The following is a 21,404-nucleotide window of genomic DNA, read 5'->3' as shown; positions in this document are numbered from 1 at the left end:
TTTTTTTCCCGTTTTGGTTGAAAAAATTCGAAATGGTCCCTATGTTGATTTTGTGTTCAATTTCGTCCCAAAGAACGAATTTTATGTTCAATTTGGTCCTTTTCAGTAACTCTGTTAAAATTGTTAACGGTAATGTGTCTACATGTGCAACTGGTAAGTGAGGTGTCAGTTTTTTGCTGACTGGGAGTCCTTTTTAGCCGTTAAAATTTTTTAAATTGAATTTTTTAATTAGGGTTTTTCTTTTGAGAATAAATTGAAGAGGATGGATTCTAAATTAGGGTTTTTATTTCTCAATCTTCTTCCCTTAGTTAACGAGCCATGTCTGCATCTTCTGAAAATTAACAATAGTTATATCCCCGTCTCCACAAGCAATTCCAATCCAATGATCATTCCCCTTCCAACCCTTGGCAAACCTTTGAGGATACCCCATAAGCCCAACAACAGAAAGAAGAACCTGCACCCTAGAATCACAATCACCAGGTCTTGACAAAAAAAAAAACTGTTGGAATCTTTATCGTTATCCACCTGAACTCCATTGCCAAACACCGGCATAGGACCCTGAAACAAGTTATTAGTCAAGTTCACAACTTCAAGTGTCTTGAGACCCACCAACGAAGGCAGAACAGGACCTGTAAACCTGTTATCCCTCAAACTCAAAACCTTCAAACTCTTCAACCCGGACAAATCAGGCAACGGACCTGTAAAAGCATTGGAGTGCAACCAAACCTCCGTCAAGAAAGTCATGTTCTGCAAAACAGCAACACTGCCACCGAGCCTGTTAACGCTCTTCTGCCCATTCAACCACAAAGACTGAATCTGAGAGCCAGAAAAGCTCAAAGGCAACGTCCCCTTAAGGTTATTAATGGCCAAGTGCAAAACCGTCAAACCAGGAAACACGTCGGAGCTGAAGAAATCCGACAAAGTGCCTCTGACATTGGGTTGTTGTCGAAGCTGAAGAAGATTGGGAAATAAAAACCCTAATTTAGAATCCACCCTCTTCAATTTATTCCCAAAAGAAAAACCCTAATTAAAAAATTCAATTTAAAAAATTTTAACGGCTAAAAAGGACTCCCAGTCAGGAAAAAACTGACACCTCAGTTAGCAGTTGCACATGTGGACACATTGTCGTTAACAATTTTAACGGAGTTAATTAAAAGGACCAAATTGAACATAAAATTCGTTCTTTGGGACGAAATTGAACACAATCAACACAGGGACCATTTCGAATTTTCCCAACCAAAACTGGGACCGAAAAGAGCTTTTAACCTAATTTATTATGCTTCTTCTACTATGTACCTGGGTAACCGTCTGGACCGTATCCGAGCACGTAAAGGTCCGATCTGGCGAACAATCAGAATCCACAAAGGGTCCCCATCCCGGCAGAAGCGGCAGAACCACAGACCCCGGGTAGGCGGACGGTAACCAAGAAGACCTTATCAGCGTATCTTCGAGTTGCCGCACACGGTACGACGCTGCAAGGAAACTGGCAGCGGCTTGCCGTGTCTGCATGACTGTCGATAATCATAACCGGGCACAACCCTGTCCATAAGAAAAACCTTGAAGAATTCACATGGAGTTCATCATCACAAGACAACTCGACATTCTCCATGCTCACAATGCCCTTGAGACGTCCAGTACAACCACCACATCGAGCCTTCGCGTCGCCGTCGACCCCGCACGGATAAGTCATACAAACTGGACGTCTTTACGTCATTACGTCAAAAATATGTCGCCTAGAACTTGGGGGGCTTGTATACCGTAGGAACCAGACGTCGATGTAAAGCTTTAGCCTAATGGGCAAAACGGACGTCTGGCGGAGGTTGAAGATTGAAATATGGTAAGCATTCAGGGTTAAGGTAAAACTAAATTAACCTTAACGGGCCTGTGATTGGGCCGTGATTAAGGTTTCGCTAATCATTGGCCCATGAAGAAAATTATAAATAAGAGTCAAAGGTAAGAGGTAGGTGGACACATTTAATGCACATTTATTTCACTCTCTTTCTATCTCTACCCTTGGTATTAAAAGACCGAACACTTACATGAGCGTCGGAGTGCTTTTGGCAGGTACCCAACCAGATTCAACAAGAGGCATCTTGACTTAGATCAACGGAAGGAGTACAAGATCGGTCGGCCGGTAACAGGACGACGTGGGAAGACTTGAGACAACAGACTATATAATATTTAATTTTTAACATATTTATTCGATGTGAATCTTAATATTATGTTTACTTAGTTTAATTTAATTTTATGGTCAATTGTAGAATCATGAAAAAAAAAACATTAAAATAAAATTATTGTTACAAATTTATAAAACACAAATATAAGAAACTAATGCCAAAATAGTCATGAAAAAAAAGTATGATTGATATTTATAACTCAAGTTGGAGATTATTAAAATGAGAGTATTTTATTAAATTTGAAACAATAAATACTATTTTAAGAATTTCAATTCATTCTATTGTATTTTTAAATTCTCAAATTTTATTCTAAATAGAATTGCTAACTATATGTATAATTAATAAATCAATTTACTTCAATATTTTAATTAAATAGCAAAGAGCTTAAATATTCTTTTTTTTGTAAGATAATAAACATTGGAGAAAGAGAAGTACACAGAGCAACACACTGATACTTTTCGTTCCCGTTTACCTTCCGCCCGTATACGATACAAGAGCTACCACCGGCGGTTTCTTCCGTCAACATCTTCGCAGATTTTTCCCGGCGTCCACCATTGGTCACCGGATACGACGGTGCGTATGGCTCAGCCGCCGTTCGATCCGTACTACCTGTACCAACAAGATGATCGGAGCAACATCAACACGCTCTTCGTGTCGGGGCTCCCGGACGACGTGAAGGCGCGTGAGATTCACAACCTCTTCCGCCGCCGCCCCGGCTTCGACTCTTGCCAACTCAAGTACACCGGCCGCGCCAACCAGGTACCACCCCTTCTCCCTTTCTTTCTTCTATATTTTGCCTATCTACTCATAACTGATACATTAAAATTGGCACTCGCGTGAATTTTTTTCTGAATGGAATCAAAGTTGGCTTTCTTTTTCAGGTCGTGGCGTTTGCTACGTTTTTCAACCACCAATCGGCAATGGCAGCGCTGCACGCCTTGAATGTGAGTACCTGGTGGCGTGATCTTTATGAACGCTAGGGTTTGGAATTTATCTCGTGTTTGGATAAACCTATAAGAGAAATAAAAATCAAATTCGTGTATCATATTAACCGAAAAAATTATATGTAAAAGTTAGTTTGTAGAAGCTCTTTATTTTTAACCTATGCACAAACTATGGGAGAAACTAAATTTATTTTTAATTTCCTGGAAGTGCTTATGGAAAAATTTTAATCAGTGATGATAGCCTGAATTGATGATGATAAAGTTATTTATTTAAATTTTGTTCCTTGGAGTGAACATTTTGGTATGAGCTTCTACTATTCGGACTAAATGTAAATTGCAGTGTAGTGTGAGCGCATGCATGTAAGGTAGTGGGATTTTGATGGAATGTGAAAAGAAATTGAGTGTATTTTATTGGGGGATGTTTTCAGTTTATAGAAATTGTTCTTCTATTGAGTTCTCTTTTGGTTGATGATTCTCACCAGGGTGTGAAATTTGATCCTCAAACTGGATCTGTTTTACATATTGAACTTGCCAGGTCAAACTCTAGGAGAAAGCGAAAACCAGGTATGTATGTGTGTATATTATGCATGCATAACCAGGGATAAATAAAAAAGAAGGAATAAAAAAAATGAAAGTATCCTCAAGCTATAATGAACATGTAGCCTATTTATCTAGATATCTACTCATTTTTTCACTTTCATTCTGTGTAGCAACTTTTCCTCAATTTCCCCCCAATATGCATATTTATGTATCTCTTTTGAATTCTGGAGGAATTCAGTTTGTTGTACTTTTCTGGTTTAAACTTCATGCATTTTACTGGTCTTTTACTTTTCATAGGCGGTGGAGCCTACGTGGTTATAGATAAAAGGACCAAAGGGGAGCGTGATGTTCAGGGATCATCAAGTGATGATGGTAATGTTACTTTATTGAGTTCAAGGCAAAGTGTGTGTACTATTTTCTAAAATGTAATCTAGATTGCTGCTATCGTCTTGTTTGCACCCATTATTAAGTGTCCTCTTCATTTAATTAGAATGGGGCGAGTGAGATTAGAAAGGGAAAAAGGGAGAGGTGCAGCACAATGAACTTAGGTTTCATATTCTTGCACATCTTGTTTCTGTGTCTCATTCTCATATGCACATCTTTAACATTTAGGTGACAGTGACCCTGACGAACCATCAGAGAGTGACGGCAACCATGGTGATTTATCAATGATACCAAGGTTGAGAGTACAATAAATTTGAACAACTGTTTACCTCAGTTTAAAATTTTGAAAATTTTCTTTGTGCAATCAGATTAAAATATAGTAGTACTTGTGAATATTGTAGTGCGATGCCGAGTCTATAATATTCTCTTATTGTATGCAGTGATGATGCAGCTGTTGGTTCTGGCCATGCTATACACGTGGTAAGTTCTAGTGAAAAACGGAAATAAGTTGGAACCCTTCTAGACTTTAGTGGAAACCATTCAATATTGTTTTCTGCTTTAAATGCAACACATAGAATTCATATAATTTTCTTTTGTCTCAACAAATAGATTAAAAATTTGTGTAGTTTGTAAAAGTTGTTCCTTGCTTTTTCCCATAAAGAATTTTTTACTATGCAATCTTTTCAAATTGGCTGTAGGAGCAACATGAAAAGGGCAGTGCCGGAGGACTGTGCTCCACTCTCTTTATCGCAAATCTTGGCCCAAACTGCACTGAAGATGAATTAAAGCAAGCCTTTTCTGCGTGAGTTGCTCCTTGCTCCTTCTCTCCTGTTGATGAACCTGCTTAGGGCCTCTGGTGTTGTTATTCAGATTGGACCAGTGCTGAGCAAGCTGATTCTTTTTATATCTAGACCGTGCAATGTTTTCCATGTACTTGGTGTTTATCATCAAACTTAATGTCTTCAATCCATGTTTTCCAGATATGCTGGATTCAACATGGTCAAAATGCGCTCTAGAGGAGGAATGCCAGTTGCATTTGCTGATTTTGAGGTTAGTTACGGTTCTGGCAGGAAATCGGTGGTGTCATTGTTAAAATGCGCTCTTCATTGCTTTGCCAACGAAGTATATTTAAGCATATCATATCTGTCAAGAGAAATGCTGGCTACACTTGTTATTTGATAGACAGATATTATTGGAAATAACAAATTTTTGTGGGCTTCACTTGTTATTTAATTATTATTTCTCTTAATTTTGTAATTTTAAATAATCTTAACCAATAATAGTGTGTGGTAGAAAATATCTGTTAAATAGTGTGTCTCTAGCACACTTTATCTTTGAGATAACCTTTCTCCCTTTAATTTACTCGTCATAGATTTATCTTGTCGACCTTCCATATTTTGACAGGAACTTGATCAAGCTGCTAAGGTCGTGGAGGAGCTTCAGGGAAGCTTGCTTCCATCATCAGATCGGGGTGGCATGCACATAGAGTAATCTCTAACCTAACGACTTCTATTAATTGTTATTCTGCTTTGATTGGATGCTTCATCTTTCTAATTTACTCTTTTCTTTTTTTTATCTGTGCTCTCTAGATACGCAAGGTCTAAAATGAGGAAGCATTAGGAAAAAAAGTTGGAGGTAAAACAGCTACCGGATAATTTGGCTTTTTAGATCTAAAGTAGTGTTTAAGGGAACATTATGAATGGACATTCCTTTAGTTATGCCTCCAATCATGTAATGGGTTGGAATTAAAGTTTTGCCAGTTAGTATAGAAGCTTGTAAAACATGTTAATCACTATGTATATTGTTTCAATTTCAAATTCGTTGAAATAGTATAACTACGGTCAATCATCACATGTGAAGATTATCTGATTTGGAGCTCGAATTGAAACTTTTATCACAATTTTATCTTTAAAAGATGTCTTTGGACGTGGGTTGGACAATGAGAAAGAGCCAGAAAATTAGTGATATAGATAGTTTTAGGAGGAAGATATACTTTAATTATGAAAAATGTAAACCACATTAGTGGTAATGCTAACAAACTGCCCCTTCATGTTCTGTGTAGTTGCTTAATTATGTTCCGTGTTAGATCAATACAATAATTTTCAATTCATTTTTCATCTGAAGGGAATGCTAACTATTAAAGAAAATAACTTTACAATGCTGTCGTACAGTATTGAATTTCGACTGCACGCATAATAAATTCCATTCGACCTGCAGGTGATCGTGTTCGTATTATCTACTCATGAAAAATCCAATTTCAGAAATACTAAATTATATTATGATACAAGTTTTAAACAGGTGTTAATTAAAAAACACTTCAGAAAAAAAAAAAAAAGAAACAAAAAAAATAATATTATCTGATGATGTGAAAATGTTCAAGAACATATCCAAAGTGAACTTATCAGAGTAGATCAATTTTGCCGCTCTCCACAAGTGGTTTTATTGATCTGTAACATATGAAATGGAGGACACCTGGCTCCATCTCAAACAGCTTCGACCTGCCAGATCAAGTGAACTATTTTTTAACCTCTTAAAAACGAGAAAAATAAATTATTCCAAGAATACGAAAATTGCCTGTCATCAGCAGGTCCATCTTCGAGTTGAATGCCCGTTAGATACTCTTTACTTCTACATAAAACAAATGTGTCCAGTTGTGGTTCTGGGACTGAAATACACAAATATTTTGTCACGGTCATTTATGTCAGGGGACAAGCTTCAAGGAAATAACATATGGTAAACTAAAAACCAAAGTATGAATTGATGTAATCCGGACCCAAAACAATCAAAGACACAGTTAGCAGAAGGAAAAAACATAAGTGGGGAATATGAGGTAGAAACCCCTCTAAATCTAACTTCGTTCTTCCCGGAACAGAATCCACAAGGGATAGAAAATTAAACATGTGACTTGACTTTCAAGTCACAAGGTTGGTCGTCATCAACCTTACCTCAGCACCATCCAATATGATACTAAATCATGTGTGCGATTTTGTGAGTAAGAGAAAAAAATATAATAGTTATCTATAATGAAGTACCACTCAATATTGATAAGATGGCTAACTAGACAAAATGATCAAAGCATAACTGAAAGAATGATAATTTTATCCAAAAAATAAAAACATAAGAAAGGTTAAGCTACCGTCAGGTCCTCAATAAAAATAAAATATGTGAAATCAAGGGCTGTTGTTATAAGGTAGTCAAGTTTTACTTGGCTATAAAGAATATCAAGAATATCATTATAGCCTTCAATACAGTGTTACTGCACAATTATTTTAATTGTTCAAATTACGCTTTCTAGATATAGAGGAAGGAAAAGAGAAAAAAAATGAAAACTAGTTGATGTTAGCTAAGATATGTACAATGTGTTGATAAAACCTAGATCACTGACCCTTATTATACTTACTCATAATCCTAACTATTTAAGGAAAGTCTGAAAACCTGATAATCTAACACTAGAAAGGTTGGAAACTACAGCAATCAATCCGAAGAGACAATGGGGAATCACGGAATTAATCCTGAACGATAGTCTAAAATACGGTAAGTATTTTTAGATATTTCATACTCTAACACCAATGATGGAAGGGTGCACAATACAAGGGTTTCAAGAACTTCAAAAACTAATTTTCCGTAAAAAATGCGAAGATTAGTGCCCAAAATCTTATTTTAGAAAGCTGGATTCTGCAAGAAAAAGCTACAAGCATGAAGGCCAAATTAATCAGAAAACTACTACAGAACTCATCGTCAGACTTTTCAATCAAGAAATGTAAATTATTTCATGCTACTAACAAGATATGAAACTTGATCTCATTACAGACTGGTGAGTTTTAGGCAGAGACAATTTGATTACTCAAAAAGACACACAATGGAGAATGAAGTAACGAAATAAAATAACCTAAATTGTCTTCTAACTTATAAGAATGAAAAATTACCCATGTCGTCTTCTTCACTTGTTATAGATTGCTTTAGAACAGACTGATAATTTTCTGGCAGCTTTGACAGAACAGTCAACTCCAGATGTTGGTTTAGGTCACTTGTACACCTGCAACAAGAAAATCATATTCAAAACCCGCAATAAAGATGCTTTAATGCTGTAACACATTGCTAGCCAAAACAATTCATTAAAAAAAAAGTAAGCCTTACGTTCTGGCGAAATCTTTCTCGTCTTTGGATAGCCTGGACCAAAGTTCTTCGGTTTTTAGGATGTGGAACATGTACTTCTCAATCTACAATAGACACATGGTTGTAAAAATAAAATAAAACAAAAAACTCAATGAACAGAGAAATTGGTGAAGTCAATTCCCAGTTTGGCTAGTATTCAAATAGTTCAGCAACTAACGCCCACCCTAATTGTTTTAACCCATTATAGAGGTACGCAGGTAGTAAAAATGAAAGCCGCAAAACTATTATTAGGGAAAAAATATCCGGCAAAAGAGAGTCCAATTAAAAAAATTAATTTTCATCTGGAATATGTTTGGGTTAACTTTTCATAAATATATTAAGAGAAGAAAAAAGTGAAACAATTTTCTTCATAAGCTAAAACTAAGTTAAAAAAAAAAAAGTTAAAAATCTAATTGTAGAGAAAATAATAAGAATTTCTATAAAAACTTAATTTTAATGTATAGAGAAATTTAATTCTTTTTTCCTTCTAAAGGTGTTTATATAGAAGTCAATTCAAACATTTCTCTAGTGCAGTAGTCCTGCTGCCATTGCTAATACTTAAGGTAAATTAAGACAGTCCACTCGGAGTTTTTTCACCTGTTCAAAAAACTGCTATTTCTGTTGCCACGATCACAGTTCGACCCCAGACGAATCAGTCTCATTCAAAGTTTTAAATTGCACCGACTGAAAGTTGCATTTGAAATTTCGTTGCCTTGATATTACAAGGAAATCGCAAACAAAATATGATGGATGCTGTCACAATTGCATAAACTTACAAAACCTTAGCATTACCTTCAAAAGTTCTTAGCAAACTTCACAAATGACTTGTAAGATGAAATTTGTAGTTAATTATACCCTAAAATTTGAGTTTATCTCAATCTAGTAAGTTCAACTGCAGAAACTTGGAAAAAATTACAGCCAAAATTAAGAGCACTGTTAAAAACCTTTTGATGAATTTGTCCATAATTTTCCACAACTTAAAGGAATTGAGAATTAACAGGCATAACAACACGGAAGGTGGCTACCTTCTGTATGCGGATGCGGAGATAGGATCTCAACAGAAATTGCGTTCTGTCCAAGTCCATCTGATACAGAGACACTGAGAGAGGATCATTACCGACACTGGATTTCTCCTCCACGGTTTCCTCCTGCACAAACAGAAACAAACAAACGAATTAAAATTGGGAGCAAGAGAAGATTGGTTAGGGTTTGAGGTATGAGAAGTTGCGTACCATGAGTTGAATCTGTTCCTTGACGCGGGAAATCAAACGATATTCGTAGCGGAGAATCTCCGGCGCCGCCTTCTCGTTGCGCCATGCTCGCTTCAGAAGCTCCACATCGGTGGTTGCAATCAAGGAAGCGTAATCGTCCAGTGACGCTTCTTCTGCACCAGAGCTTGAAGCCATTGATTATTCGATTCAAGGGTTTGCTTTTCTTTTGCTTTAGCCTTCCAACAATAAATTGGCGCCAAACCCCAAATGAGGGATAGAGTGTGGGAGTGTCTATCTTAAAGCACGTGCATGTCAATCATGCACAGTTCAATTTTTTCATTCTTTTACTCTTTTTATTTATGTAATTTTTACGTTTGATTACTTTTTCCATCTAAAAAGATTCCAATTAAGTTTTATTTTAGTACGTAGTTTACATGACGAATATTTCCTTACAATTATTAATTATGATAGAATGTTTTAGAATATAAAATAATAATAATTTTAATTTATTTAAAAGTAATAACTAATTAATAAAAATACTAATCTTCTTAATTAAGATGTTAAAATAAATTTAAATTCCTTTGTCAATATAACCTAGTGTAATTTTAATTGAAAAAGTTATATGCTCTTTTAGATGTAGACTAAATTGAATTTAATTAATTTAACATGTACGATAAATAAATTTAAGTTAATGCAGATATAAGTTGATCTTGAATCCACCGATAATCACTTTATATAATTACTTTTTATATTTTCTATTTTAATTATTCACTGGTTTTAATTATAGACACTTTATTTGTTAAGATTATAATATTATTAAATAACATTAAATGTTTAATTAAATAAGTTATTAATTTGATTTTCATGTTACTATATGAACTTAAAAAAAAGTCACTTATTGAGAGATATTTTTTTCATGTTACTATATCAATCATAATACTCAATAATTTATAACATACATGGTATCTTACATTACATTGAGAGATATTTTTTTCTTTTAAGTGCAAATTGTCACTTCCATTAAATTCTCCAGCAAGAAGTGGAATCCATGTGGCAGTTATAGGAATGTGAAATTTCAAAAAGTGAAAGGCAGGTGACGGCATGAGAGTGGACCGTCTAGTTTTTTATGATAGTATTTAAAGTGGACTTTTCAAATCACACTCAACTTCCTGCATGCAAACCTTCTTCTCCAAAATTTTCTGAAACTTCATTTTCTCCTCCTTCTCTTTAGATTTCTTCAACTTCTCTCTTCAAATTCTCATCCCTCTATTGTTTTGATCATCGTTCAGGCAACACCTGAAAGTTCATGGTGTCCAACTCTTCGTTGTAACCGATCGGTTTTCTGTTTGGGTATTTTCTTTTCGTTTCCATGCATGCAAGTATCTTGCAGCTTGCATGTGTTCATCAACTCACTCTCTGAATCAGTTTTTATGTATTTGATTCTATGGTGGATATTTTTCACCGATCACACGGTTGGTTGTAAGCCATAGGAGTAAATTAAGGTGTAAAGCAATCGGGAAAGCTTAGTTTTTGGATTTAGAGATAAGGGAAGCTTGTAATTTAATTATGATTTTTGCTGTATTGAATATTTTATGTTTGAATGAGGATGAATTGGTTGATATTGTGAGCTTGCAAGGATGTTTAAACGTGTTTGTGATTGATACATTGACGGGAACTGGGTAGTAATAGGGTTAGTCGTAACTCTGCTTAATTCTGCAGAATATTGTAACTTGATTGAGGGTCATGTATGACTGTTCGATTTTCCCTAGTACATTCGATCTTGACTGAATTCTCTTTTGTAGGGAATTTCAGTTAATGACCGATCGGTTTTCTAATGTCTAAGTATGAGTATTCGGTTAGTTAAAGTTTAAGGGGTTTCTTATTGGTTAGTCTAGTCACTAGATTTCAAAATTTGTTAAGATAAAATTTAATCAATTTTACACATGCTTGATAGTCATATTGAGTGTTCGGTTTATACCAACACTCAATCTTTGAAGTGATCGGTCATAGACTAGCACTTAATCTTTGAAGTGTTCGATTTTAAACTAATAATATCTCTTTTAAAGAGTGTTTGGTTTCGTACTAACACCCGGTCTCTTAAAGAGTGTTCGGTCTTGTACTGGCACTAGGTTTCCTGAAGAGAACTTTATCCTATGATAAAGTGTTCGGCTAAAGTTCTAAAGTATTCGGCCTAAGCTCTAAGCATTCGGCCAAAGCTATAGTAGTATGGTTAAGTCTTTAATTTTAATTCAGAGTGATGTGTTTTCAGTCTTAGACAGTATTAGGCTCGAGTTAGGACCAACATGTTTCCTGACCGTTCGGTCATTGAATTTGAATAAGGTTGTTCTTACCGTTCGGTCATATTCATAAGTTTACAGTATTATTTTCTTAAATTCTTGATCTTGATTGAGATTGTTAATATATGATTCTGATTGTATTTGGAGTACATAAGTATGATGTGAAATTATGATAAAAAGAGTGATATGGATATTAAAGAGAATTCCAAGGAGGAATTTCTCATAAATTGTGGTGGTTGGTAAAGTATGACCGTGGGTCTGACTTCGTTTTTTATCCTGATATTCCGTGATTACTCCTCCTCATATAGAAGAGGGTAACTCATGCGTGAGAATGGCAGAAGGTGCGCGACCATAAGACCAGATGGTCGTTTTAGGACTAACCTCGGGTGGCAGCTATTGAGTGTATCCCAATTACTACACCAAGTCGGGTGTTAGAAACGACGAGCTACATGGTTCATACAATCCGGACAATGTCAAAAGTGGTTAGTTACAATGTTTATTATGTTCGTCTTTGATTGTGATACTTGTATGATGAATGAATGATTGAATATGTTGATTGATTATTCAATTGTTTTGTTTAAATGTTAGGTTGGATTTGATTAATGAAATTACATAAGCTTACCCTTATTTTATTGTCATGTCTTTTATTGTCCGTTCGGTTCTCTTCACTACAATGACCATTCCATGAATATGAGCAGAAGATGTTGAAGATTCTTTGGAGGAAGCTCTGCAGAATTAATAGCCTGAAGATAGTGTAGGACCGTCCAGTCAATAGATGTTAAGTAAATAGTAGGTTGTGTAAATAGTTTCCTTTGAAACCGTTAGGTTAAATTTGTCTTTTGTACAAGGGCTCGGTAGAAACTTTCCTTTCCTAAGACTGTTCGGTCTAAGTTGTATTTAGAACCATTCGGTTGAAATTGTATTCTCTTATTTAAAACGTCCAACTTGTGTTCGATTTTAAATCCTTGGGATATTATTTATATTCATATTCTGTAATCAACCTTATTCCATTGTTTTATCATATTATTATTGTTAACTTCTGGATATAATTATAGTTTTTAATCTATATTTAGTGGAATGTTACCCAAATCAACTTAAATAATATACATGTAAGGATTTTTGTCATAAGCAAGCAATATTATATCACGTATTACAGTAATAAATTTCACTAACTTAAAAAACTACCTTTATAAATAATCATCTTGAAATATTGGAAAGGGAAAAATGAATTGGATATGACGTTAGTTTGTTATATATTTGTTAATGAATAGAAAGTGATATCATGTTTTAATAATTATTAATCCTGTTCTTAAATTATTTTACAATGAAGTTAAAAATAAATAAATTCTAACATCTTTATTCTCTTTATTATACTTTTAGTAGCTAAGATGTAATATCCACTGACCCACTCCCAACTCTCATCTCTCTTTATCTTTTCAATTTGTTTTACTACATAATGGAATTTTGACATATTTAGATCCCTGAGTTTTAATTAGCCCTACTACTTAAACTTTGAAATTTTGTCTTATAAAAGTCATGGTAGATAAATGAAACTATTATTGTTTTTCATAGATTCTTAGGATATTAAACAATATGAATGTGAATTTTTCTTTTGTATATTTCATAACACATAATATATGTTAGTGTTTCAAATGAGTGAATGCTAACAATAACATAGAATGTGAATTTAATATAATATTGTAGAAAAAAAGTTCTTTTAATAATTATTTTTTTTTATAATTTTTTCACAACATATATGTGATATTGATTCATTTTAAATATAATCAATAAAATAATAACATTTGTCCTGTTATTAGCTATAGTAACTCACCTACATATGTGTCCACCCACCTACTACTCCGAACAAGAAAATAATGTAACTGCGAGAGAGGTAGATATAATTTTACACGTCACTTTGCTTTTGATCAGAAGTTCTGAAAGTGAAAACTATGTTTTGGTGAAAACTTTCTTACAGAGGTAATTTTGTCATTATTTATACTCTGCCTAATCCAACTACCATACGTTGCTTAGAAAAGACAGCTAATGGAATCTCAAATCACATTGCTTAACTTGTGCAACTTTCTTTCTCTCAAGCAAAATACTTTGCATCAAACGATGAATCATAATTATTTCAGTAAATTTGCCCATTTATACTCAATAAGAAAGCTATCATAATTATAAGAAATTGAAATTTAAAAAGCTTGAATTAATCTTCTTTCCCACAAAGCATGAATGAGTGTTTCATTTACTATTAAATGTTCAAAGCACAGAAGAATAAAATATATTAAAATTCTAAGTATGAGTTTAAGTCATACATTAGTTAAAAATGAGAAATAAAACACTATATAAAGTTAAAGATTCATTAATCTATTATTTTAAAATTTTGAATAGAGAATGATGTCAATTTCTTATTTAATTTGGTTCAAGTCTTATTAATGTTGTATTTTTTGAATAACTTCTTATTCGATAATCCTAAGAAGTGTTATCAAAGTAAGATGTATATGTGAGAATAAAAACTCACATTCTAAAGGGTACTTTTATAACAACTTATAATTTTTTAATAAAGTAAGATAACGTTAAATAAATCTAAAAAAGTTTGTGTGAATATTTTTTATGTCTACTCAAGAACTTTTGTTATGTTGTCAGAGGTGTGTTGGATTTCTGGGCCTAATGGAGTATTGGATAGGTGTCTAGATTTGTAGGAACGGCCCAGATGATTGAGGATCCATGAGCATCTTATAAACTTGACTGATATGATGTACCATAGAAATGTACCAAATTGAAAATAATACATTTTTGTTGGTACTGATAGTTTCCAGGATTTTTGTGTAGAAATTTACAAAACATTGCATTGATCTATCGGAAGAATCAAAGGTGTGGGTTCTGTAAAGTTTTTGGTGATGTTGATATACACGGACAAGACTGAGACAGAGTCACCCTCGGGATAAGGTGTGGAGTCCCTTTGTTTGTAACTTGCCTATACAAAACCGGAAAACAGGACACTTGACATGTCTCTTGATCCTACAATGTCTGCACCACACAGCCCTGTCCCCATCAGCCAACCAATATATTTTGCTTTATATGTTACAAAAGTCAGGAATTCAACAAAAAAATAAAAAAATTGTCATAATCAACCAACCAAGGTGTTTCATTTTGCATCCTTCGGTGTTGAAAATCATCACAAATCCCATTTCACCCTTCTGTTAGGCTTAAAAAGTTAACTGATGTGACTACCATTATCATGATTGCTGCTTCACATGACAGTCTCAGACTACCAAGTTTGTTCATTTCTCAATGCATGCAAGTCCATGCAAAAACATTGGAACAAGAGAGAAAGTAATCATGTGGGAGAGATTATTAAATGGTCCATGACTTCCATATTAGTTCAGATATTTCTCATCAGTTTTTACTTCACATTCACATTATCAAGATTTTTAATTTACTATTTTGTTACACTGAGATTAGTTGAAACTGTAATAATTTTTGGATCATATAATATAATAGATGAAAGATCAGAGAGAGAGATTTCAAGAGTGATGAAGATAGTAGACAGCAGCACTAATTCTATCAAGGTCACTGAGGCACTAACTTAAAGGATTTCCTGAAAATTCTTCAAAAGCTTCTATATTTACCTATCCTACTTTCACTCTGCTATACAAATGCAAAATTAGATCCCATTGCACAAGAAAAAAGGAATAAAAAACTAACAAAATAGGTGGGGAACAAGCATGTTCTATATATTTAGCATAACAAGAACGCAATCTTCATCATCAATCAATTCAAATATCATCTTCACATGAGGCCCTCCTAGCCTTGTCCCTATCACCCCAGTAGGAAGGCTTGTACTTGTCAAGGGATAGCTTCCCGCTGAAGGACTCCAGAGTCTCTTCTAAAAGGGGACCACTATAATGGTGCTGCCTTTGCAATGGCTCTGACCACAGTCTCCCACTTCGGTTTCCTGCATCATAGCCTGGAGTGGAGATGTAATTTGTGTCCATCACCATGTCACCCTCTAGTATTCGGAGAACCTTCAATAAGCAACCACAGGTGTGACAAAACTTGCCTTTTAGTATCTCAGTAATGACCATATTATTATATAACTAAAAGAATTGAAACTAAAGCCATTAAACTGGCTTCTACTAGCAATTGCAACAAATGATTAAGTATCACACAATACCAAAGTGAAGAATGGATCAATTTTAGGAACATAGGGCAGTTGACAAGAAGTGCATTGCATGCATATGAGGAATTACTATACAAGCTTCCTGATATTTTGGAAAACATGTTCTAATTCTTTTGAACAAGACATGCAGTTAGCCTTTTCCTTCAGAGTTCTGCTTAACTTGATTAAGTTCTAGGAATTATATGCCACTGTGAGTTTTTCTCATCAAGCAAAGTTTGGTAAAAAGAACAAAAGGGCTTAAAACTTCCTTTACCTGTGACATGCGTGGCCTACATTGAGGATCTCTCTGTATGCATAATGAGGCAGCATGAAGCATGCAATACACCTCATTTTCAGAATAGTGGTTACCAAGTCTTGGATCAATCAGTTCCTCTGTTGCATATTCTTCTAAGAGAGGTCTTGCCTGTTTAATATCCAAAAGTTCACACAATTAGGCAAAGGCTCGCATAAACAACAACAGAAATTCAAACTTTTCTATTTGAGAATTGGAGTGTCATGTTTCAAACGAGAGTTACTATGTACGCTTTTGAAATGGTGCCAACATACAACGATCCAAAAGTTAATGAAGTTAGACAGTCTCATACTGTAAACTTACCCACTCGGTAAGGCACTGCTGTCCCTTTGGCCTAGTGAGATCCACAGCTTTTCTCCCAGTAACAAGCTCAACTAATACCACCCCAAAGGAATAAACATCAGCTTTTTCAGTGATTTGACCACTTTGAGCATATTCAGGAGCCAAATACCTAGACAAAAACGGCATAGTTCAGTTGCAAATTCAGTGATATATAGATATATACAAATTTAATTATGAGACTAAGTCAAGATCAATACAAAACACTTACCCAAATGTTCCAATCACTCTAGTTTCCACACCTGTGTCTCCATCAGGCTGCCACCTTGCCAGTCCAAAATCACCAACCTTTTCATAACATTATTTAGCCCAATTAATACTCTTTGAAATTGAAGGATACATTTGATGCACCTCAACACACACTATGATATTTAGGAAACTGAAAAATATATTTTTAAGCAGTTCACAATTATTTTAATGAACCGAAGAGAGACACAGAGAGAGAAAACTGTAGACAGATGAATATTCAATAATAAAGTATATGTGTCTTTCAATATGTAAAGTATGACACGGCATTGTACAGAGGAAGCAAAGCAGTACCCTACCAGGGGTTCAAAATCGTGAGTTATGAGAATGTTGTTTGGCCTCATGTCACGGTGGATAATACAACCCACTCTGCACTCTTCATGAAGATATCGTAATCCACGAGCTGCACCAACAGCAATTTTTTGCCGTGCAGACCACTCTAATGGATCCTTTTGTCGCCCTGAAATATTCTTAAGCATTATTAAATCAATTTATAATCAAGTCACCATGTTCATATAACTGACTGTAGCATGAAAATATCATGATGTTAACATATACGATGCATAAATTAGCCCTCTTAAAGACAAAAGAAAATGATAGTTGGCTATCCATTTATATAAACCAAAAATATGATTTTTATATTAACTAATACCATTTTAAAGTTGTTAATGATACTTAATTGACAGTTTATGAACCACACTGCATGCAGAATGTTTTCTTCGCCAAGTTCAAGCCAATTCAAAATATATTCCTATCATTAGAAAATTTGGTATAGGAGCAAGAGAAATCACCATATAAATGAGAATCCAATGATCCATTGCATATGTACTCATAAACCAGTAGCCTTCTCTTATCCTCTATACAGAACCCAATGAGCATAACAACATTCCGGTGTTGAGCACAGCTCAGGACTTCCACCTCTGAACAAAATTCAAGATCACCTTGAGAACTAGCTAATTTATGTTGCTTGACAGCAATGACTTGTCCTTCTGGTAGAACCCCTCTGTGAACAGATCCAAACCCTCCTTCAGCCAGGAAGTTGGCCTGCGAAAAACCGCCTGTAGCAAGTTCTAACTCAGCATAGCTGAACCATCTTGGAGGTTTTCCAAAAACAGGTGCCTTGTGTTGACATATTGAGCACAGTGGAGGGGGACCAGGTGGGGCATTTCCAGATAATGCTATTGCTTCTCTTAAATTTCCACTGAAATCCAAGTCATTCCTATAGGTTGATATTTCAAATCCAGCTCCTCTGTCAAGCCTAGAATATTTATCAAGGAAAGCTCTGGTTGTAGATGCTTGAGGCATACCATGAGTTGTCTCTGATCTCTCTTCATTGCGTTGTGATGATTGTTGATGCAAAAGCAATTCTGTGATCCACGGTTGGTATCTCATGCTTGCTGAAGATGTGGACAGACTTTCACTTTCAGTGTCTGAATTAGTATCACAAAGCTCTTGACTTTCTTGGATAGTTTCCTCTTTTTTGGACTCACCATTCGTCTCTGAGATGAAGAATGGTGAAGTTCCCGGATCAGAGCTTGAAACTGATGAAGTACCAGCTTCGGTTGCAGTGAATGGTGTCCCTAGCTCAGGGCTGCTAGATGGAGTTACAGCAGGTCCTTTGATAGAATTTAAGGAATCAAGCTTTATTTTGCTTCGCTTTTCAGACATGTCATCTTGCTCGGGAGGTGATGGACCTGCTTCTTCAACATCCTTCTTCGGAGGTCCAATCAAATTCAACCGCAGTACTTTTGGTTGAGAACGCTTCATAACCACGATGTTACACTGTAGTTCTTCCATGCATCGCTTTTCTTCATGTTTGAGCTGTCTGCAAAGAAGGCAACACCACAAACAAACAACACAAACTCAATTACAATCACCGAATAAACAATAAACCAAAAATGTAGATATCATCAGGATTAATGGTTACAATAGCATGCTTCTCAACGAGGAAAAGATAAGAGAGAGTACTTGTCTAACACGACCCAATTGGCTTGTGCTTTTTTGGCTTCTGCTGCCACTGCTCCACAAGGTGATCCAGAAACAATTTTAATCCTGACATTAATCTGCAGAGAAAAGAGTGGATGAGAATTTGACCACAACTTTCAATTTGCATGAACCTTGCATACACCAAGGCTACTAACCTTGTTTGGATCATAGACGTTATGGAGTTGAAGGATCATCTGAGAGCAAGAATCAGTGATATCACTCTTCTGCTCTGATATTGTTCCTGGAGGGTACTTCTTAATACCACTGGCACAGTCACCAGCAAATCTTGGAAAACCCCATAATCTTCTGCCTGCATATGAGTAGAATAACAGTCATTTACACATAATAGCATGGTCAAGGATCAAAGTCCTACAAAAGGAACACCAACATAGTTTAAGAATGCACTCATTATTTCCTGTCACACACTGCCGTGACATAATTTCAAAATGAAAAACCACAGAAACCACTTGCCATGTCACATACTCGCATCTGAATCAATGGAATCACATCCCCTTTTTCCAATTTGCCAGAAAAACAATGCCCAGCAGGAAAAAGAAGCACAAAAGTAGATCAAATTCAGGCGAAAAAGGAATCACAATCACCTGAACTTTGTGAAGGCACAACCACTAGCAGTGTAATGCAATCCCCAGGTTGAACAACATGGGTCAGGGACCAAACAAGAGCAGTCTTTGGAATTTCTTTAGATGCCTTAACGGCAACAATGACCTTCTCAGCACCATCAGAACCTTTCTCTTGCTTCCCCCGTTTCTGTTGCTCTCGACTCATCAGTACCAACAACAATGCTTCAAGAACTTCCTTGCTCAAAATATTCAACTCTCAACAAACATCCAAAGCATATGTGTTGGCAATTTCTACATAGGAGAAAGTGAAACACGAGAAGACGTTCAGTGTCATATATATCAATCATTAGTCTGCCCCACCACAGCAATTATAATTTATCTTATCACCAACATGCTTGTACATTCCACGGGGTAATAAAAGAGACAAATTCTTATAACCAAATTCAAAACATTTGTATTTTTGTAGCAGTATCACACACTCAAAAGTAAAAACCTTCCCCAACGTTCACAGAATCTTGTTTTTTTTTTTCAAGTACGTTCCTAAAGTAGTATAAAATCCGGGAAGAATCAGATACCCTTTTATGTAACAGAAAGCAAGAAGCAAGAGGTTGAGGGTGCAGCAGCCTCCAGTTCAAAATACAAAATGCACTTCAAGCTTTCTAAACTCCAACAAGATTCAAAACAGTGAAAGATAGCTTAGCATAGCACACTGCTTGATGAGAGATTTGAAAGGAGGCCCTTCACTCCACTAGCTGTTGTGCTTTTTGTACCTTCAAATAACCTATCAAGTCAAAATAGTCGAAAAGAAGCTGCTTCAGAAAAGGTAAAGGGGTGTGTGATTTGGATCCAACTATTTGGCTCTACTATCGAAAACATTTAGAAGGAAGCCTCCACAAAAGATTCCTCTGCATAAATAGTATATTGTCCTTCCATCTTCATCAGAAAACAAAACAATTCAATCCAATCTCCCTGAACCTCAGAGACACATAAATATGACTTGAGAGATATAGGTCTTTCAGCTCTCTTCCTCTGTGAAATCTCACCCTCAGTTTTCACCCTGCATAGTCCCAGATTCAATGTACATCAGACAAATAATAATAATAATAATATTGCAGAATTAGGTGTGTGAAGAAGAAACACAAATAAATAAATATATAAAATATATAACTACATGTATGTACAAAAATCCTATATGATTTACTAATAACTTGCAACCGCCATTTTGTTGGTTTAGAAGGTCAAAAGCATCATTGGAGACAAGGAAAAGGGAAAGCCGGAATAAGATCCGGTCCAAAACTTCATTTTTTTTAATACATTTATTTATATTATATCTTTCCATCAAACAACCCTTATGGACAATAGAACATCCAGCGATAAAACAAGAAGAAGGAATATCACACTTCTTTTTTCAAAAAAAAAAATGTTTTTTTTTTCTTACAATTATTGTCTTCAGATTCTCTTAAAATCTATTTCCAGCGCAAACACTTGCCTGAACAACCAAGTTCAATCAAAATTACTCTTCTCCGATAAAATATGAAAATGAGTCACTCACAGAGAAACACCAAAACGAAACAAAGCCCGAGACTTTATCAACAGTTAAGTCAACCCAGAAAGAGAAACCAGTGTTGGTTGAGACTTCAAAGATAGAATGAGTAAAAACATTGCGAAATGGTTTCTGGGTAAGAAAAAAGATATCATCAGCCTTGTTGCAAGAGACCAATGGAATTCTAGACAGAAAAAATATATATTAATATAATAAAGGTTATTTATTGTAATTGTTTTACTCACTGTAGTAATTTTTTTGAATTTTTTTTAACAGCTATTGATTTGAAGTTTCGCCCTTTAAAAAATTGAAAAAATCATGTCACAGTAATTTTACTGTACCTCTAAATAGTATATTTTTGTCATAACAGAAATAATGACCACAACTTAATTTCCATGACCAAAATTTATAATTATTTTTGTGTATAGACTAAAACTTAAACCACATGCACTCATTCTCACTGTTATAATCACACATTTTCATGTACAGAAAATTGAATGGTAACTATTTAAGATTAAGGATGATG

At 35.1% G+C, this 21,404-nt stretch overlaps 3 protein-coding genes across 6 annotated transcripts; 1 reads left to right on the top strand and 2 right to left on the bottom strand.

Moving 5' to 3' along the window:
* The first annotated feature begins 2,583 nt into the window (after positions 1–2,583).
* On the top strand, positions 2,584–6,106 carry LOC106773865. The gene is made up of 10 exons (XM_014660625.2): positions 2,584–2,936; positions 3,059–3,121; positions 3,604–3,685; positions 3,959–4,033; positions 4,274–4,340; positions 4,486–4,525; positions 4,744–4,847; positions 5,026–5,095; positions 5,450–5,532; positions 5,635–6,106. The coding sequence occupies exons 1-10, from the start codon at positions 2,757–2,759 to the stop codon at positions 5,663–5,665; spliced, it is 795 nt and encodes a 264-aa protein (XP_014516111.1). The 5' UTR covers positions 2,584–2,756; the 3' UTR covers positions 5,666–6,106.
* A 194-nt stretch (positions 6,107–6,300) lies between these two features.
* On the bottom strand, positions 6,301–9,699 carry LOC106773866 (DNA replication complex GINS protein SLD5). The gene is made up of 6 exons (XM_014660627.2): positions 9,433–9,699; positions 9,226–9,348; positions 8,183–8,265; positions 7,972–8,081; positions 6,620–6,710; positions 6,301–6,543 (listed from the first exon to the last, which is right to left on the bottom strand). The coding sequence occupies exons 1-6, from the start codon at positions 9,604–9,606 to the stop codon at positions 6,447–6,449; spliced, it is 678 nt and encodes a 225-aa protein (XP_014516113.1). The 5' UTR covers positions 9,607–9,699; the 3' UTR covers positions 6,301–6,446.
* A 5,481-nt stretch (positions 9,700–15,180) lies between these two features.
* On the bottom strand, positions 15,181–21,045 carry LOC106773863 (inactive protein kinase SELMODRAFT_444075). 4 transcript variants are annotated; one of them, XM_014660621.2, is made up of 11 exons: positions 20,774–21,045; positions 19,911–20,392; positions 19,357–19,626; positions 18,910–19,064; positions 18,737–18,831; positions 17,560–18,593; positions 17,068–17,228; positions 16,734–16,810; positions 16,487–16,634; positions 16,145–16,294; positions 15,181–15,736 (listed from the first exon to the last, which is right to left on the bottom strand). In XM_014660621.2, the coding sequence occupies exons 3-11, from the start codon at positions 19,538–19,540 to the stop codon at positions 15,488–15,490; spliced, it is 2,253 nt and encodes a 750-aa protein (XP_014516107.1). In that variant the 5' UTR covers positions 19,541–19,626; positions 19,911–20,392; positions 20,774–21,045; the 3' UTR covers positions 15,181–15,487. The 4 variants fall into 4 exon arrangements, with proteins under 4 accessions (XP_014516107.1, XP_014516108.1, XP_014516110.1 ...); XM_014660622.2 differs by having other exon boundaries at positions 20,888–21,045; XM_014660624.2 differs by lacking the exon at positions 20,774–21,045 and adding an exon at positions 20,537–20,653.
* Between the last annotated feature and the right edge of the window lie 359 nt (positions 21,046–21,404).

This window comes from Vigna radiata, chromosome 9 (assembly GCF_000741045.1).
Source record: "Vigna radiata var. radiata cultivar VC1973A chromosome 9, Vradiata_ver6, whole genome shotgun sequence".
NCBI classification, from domain to species: domain Eukaryota; kingdom Viridiplantae; phylum Streptophyta; class Magnoliopsida; order Fabales; family Fabaceae; genus Vigna; species Vigna radiata.
Note: the sequence above shows the minus strand (reverse complement) of the source record. Positions and strands in the feature narration are given on the sequence as shown.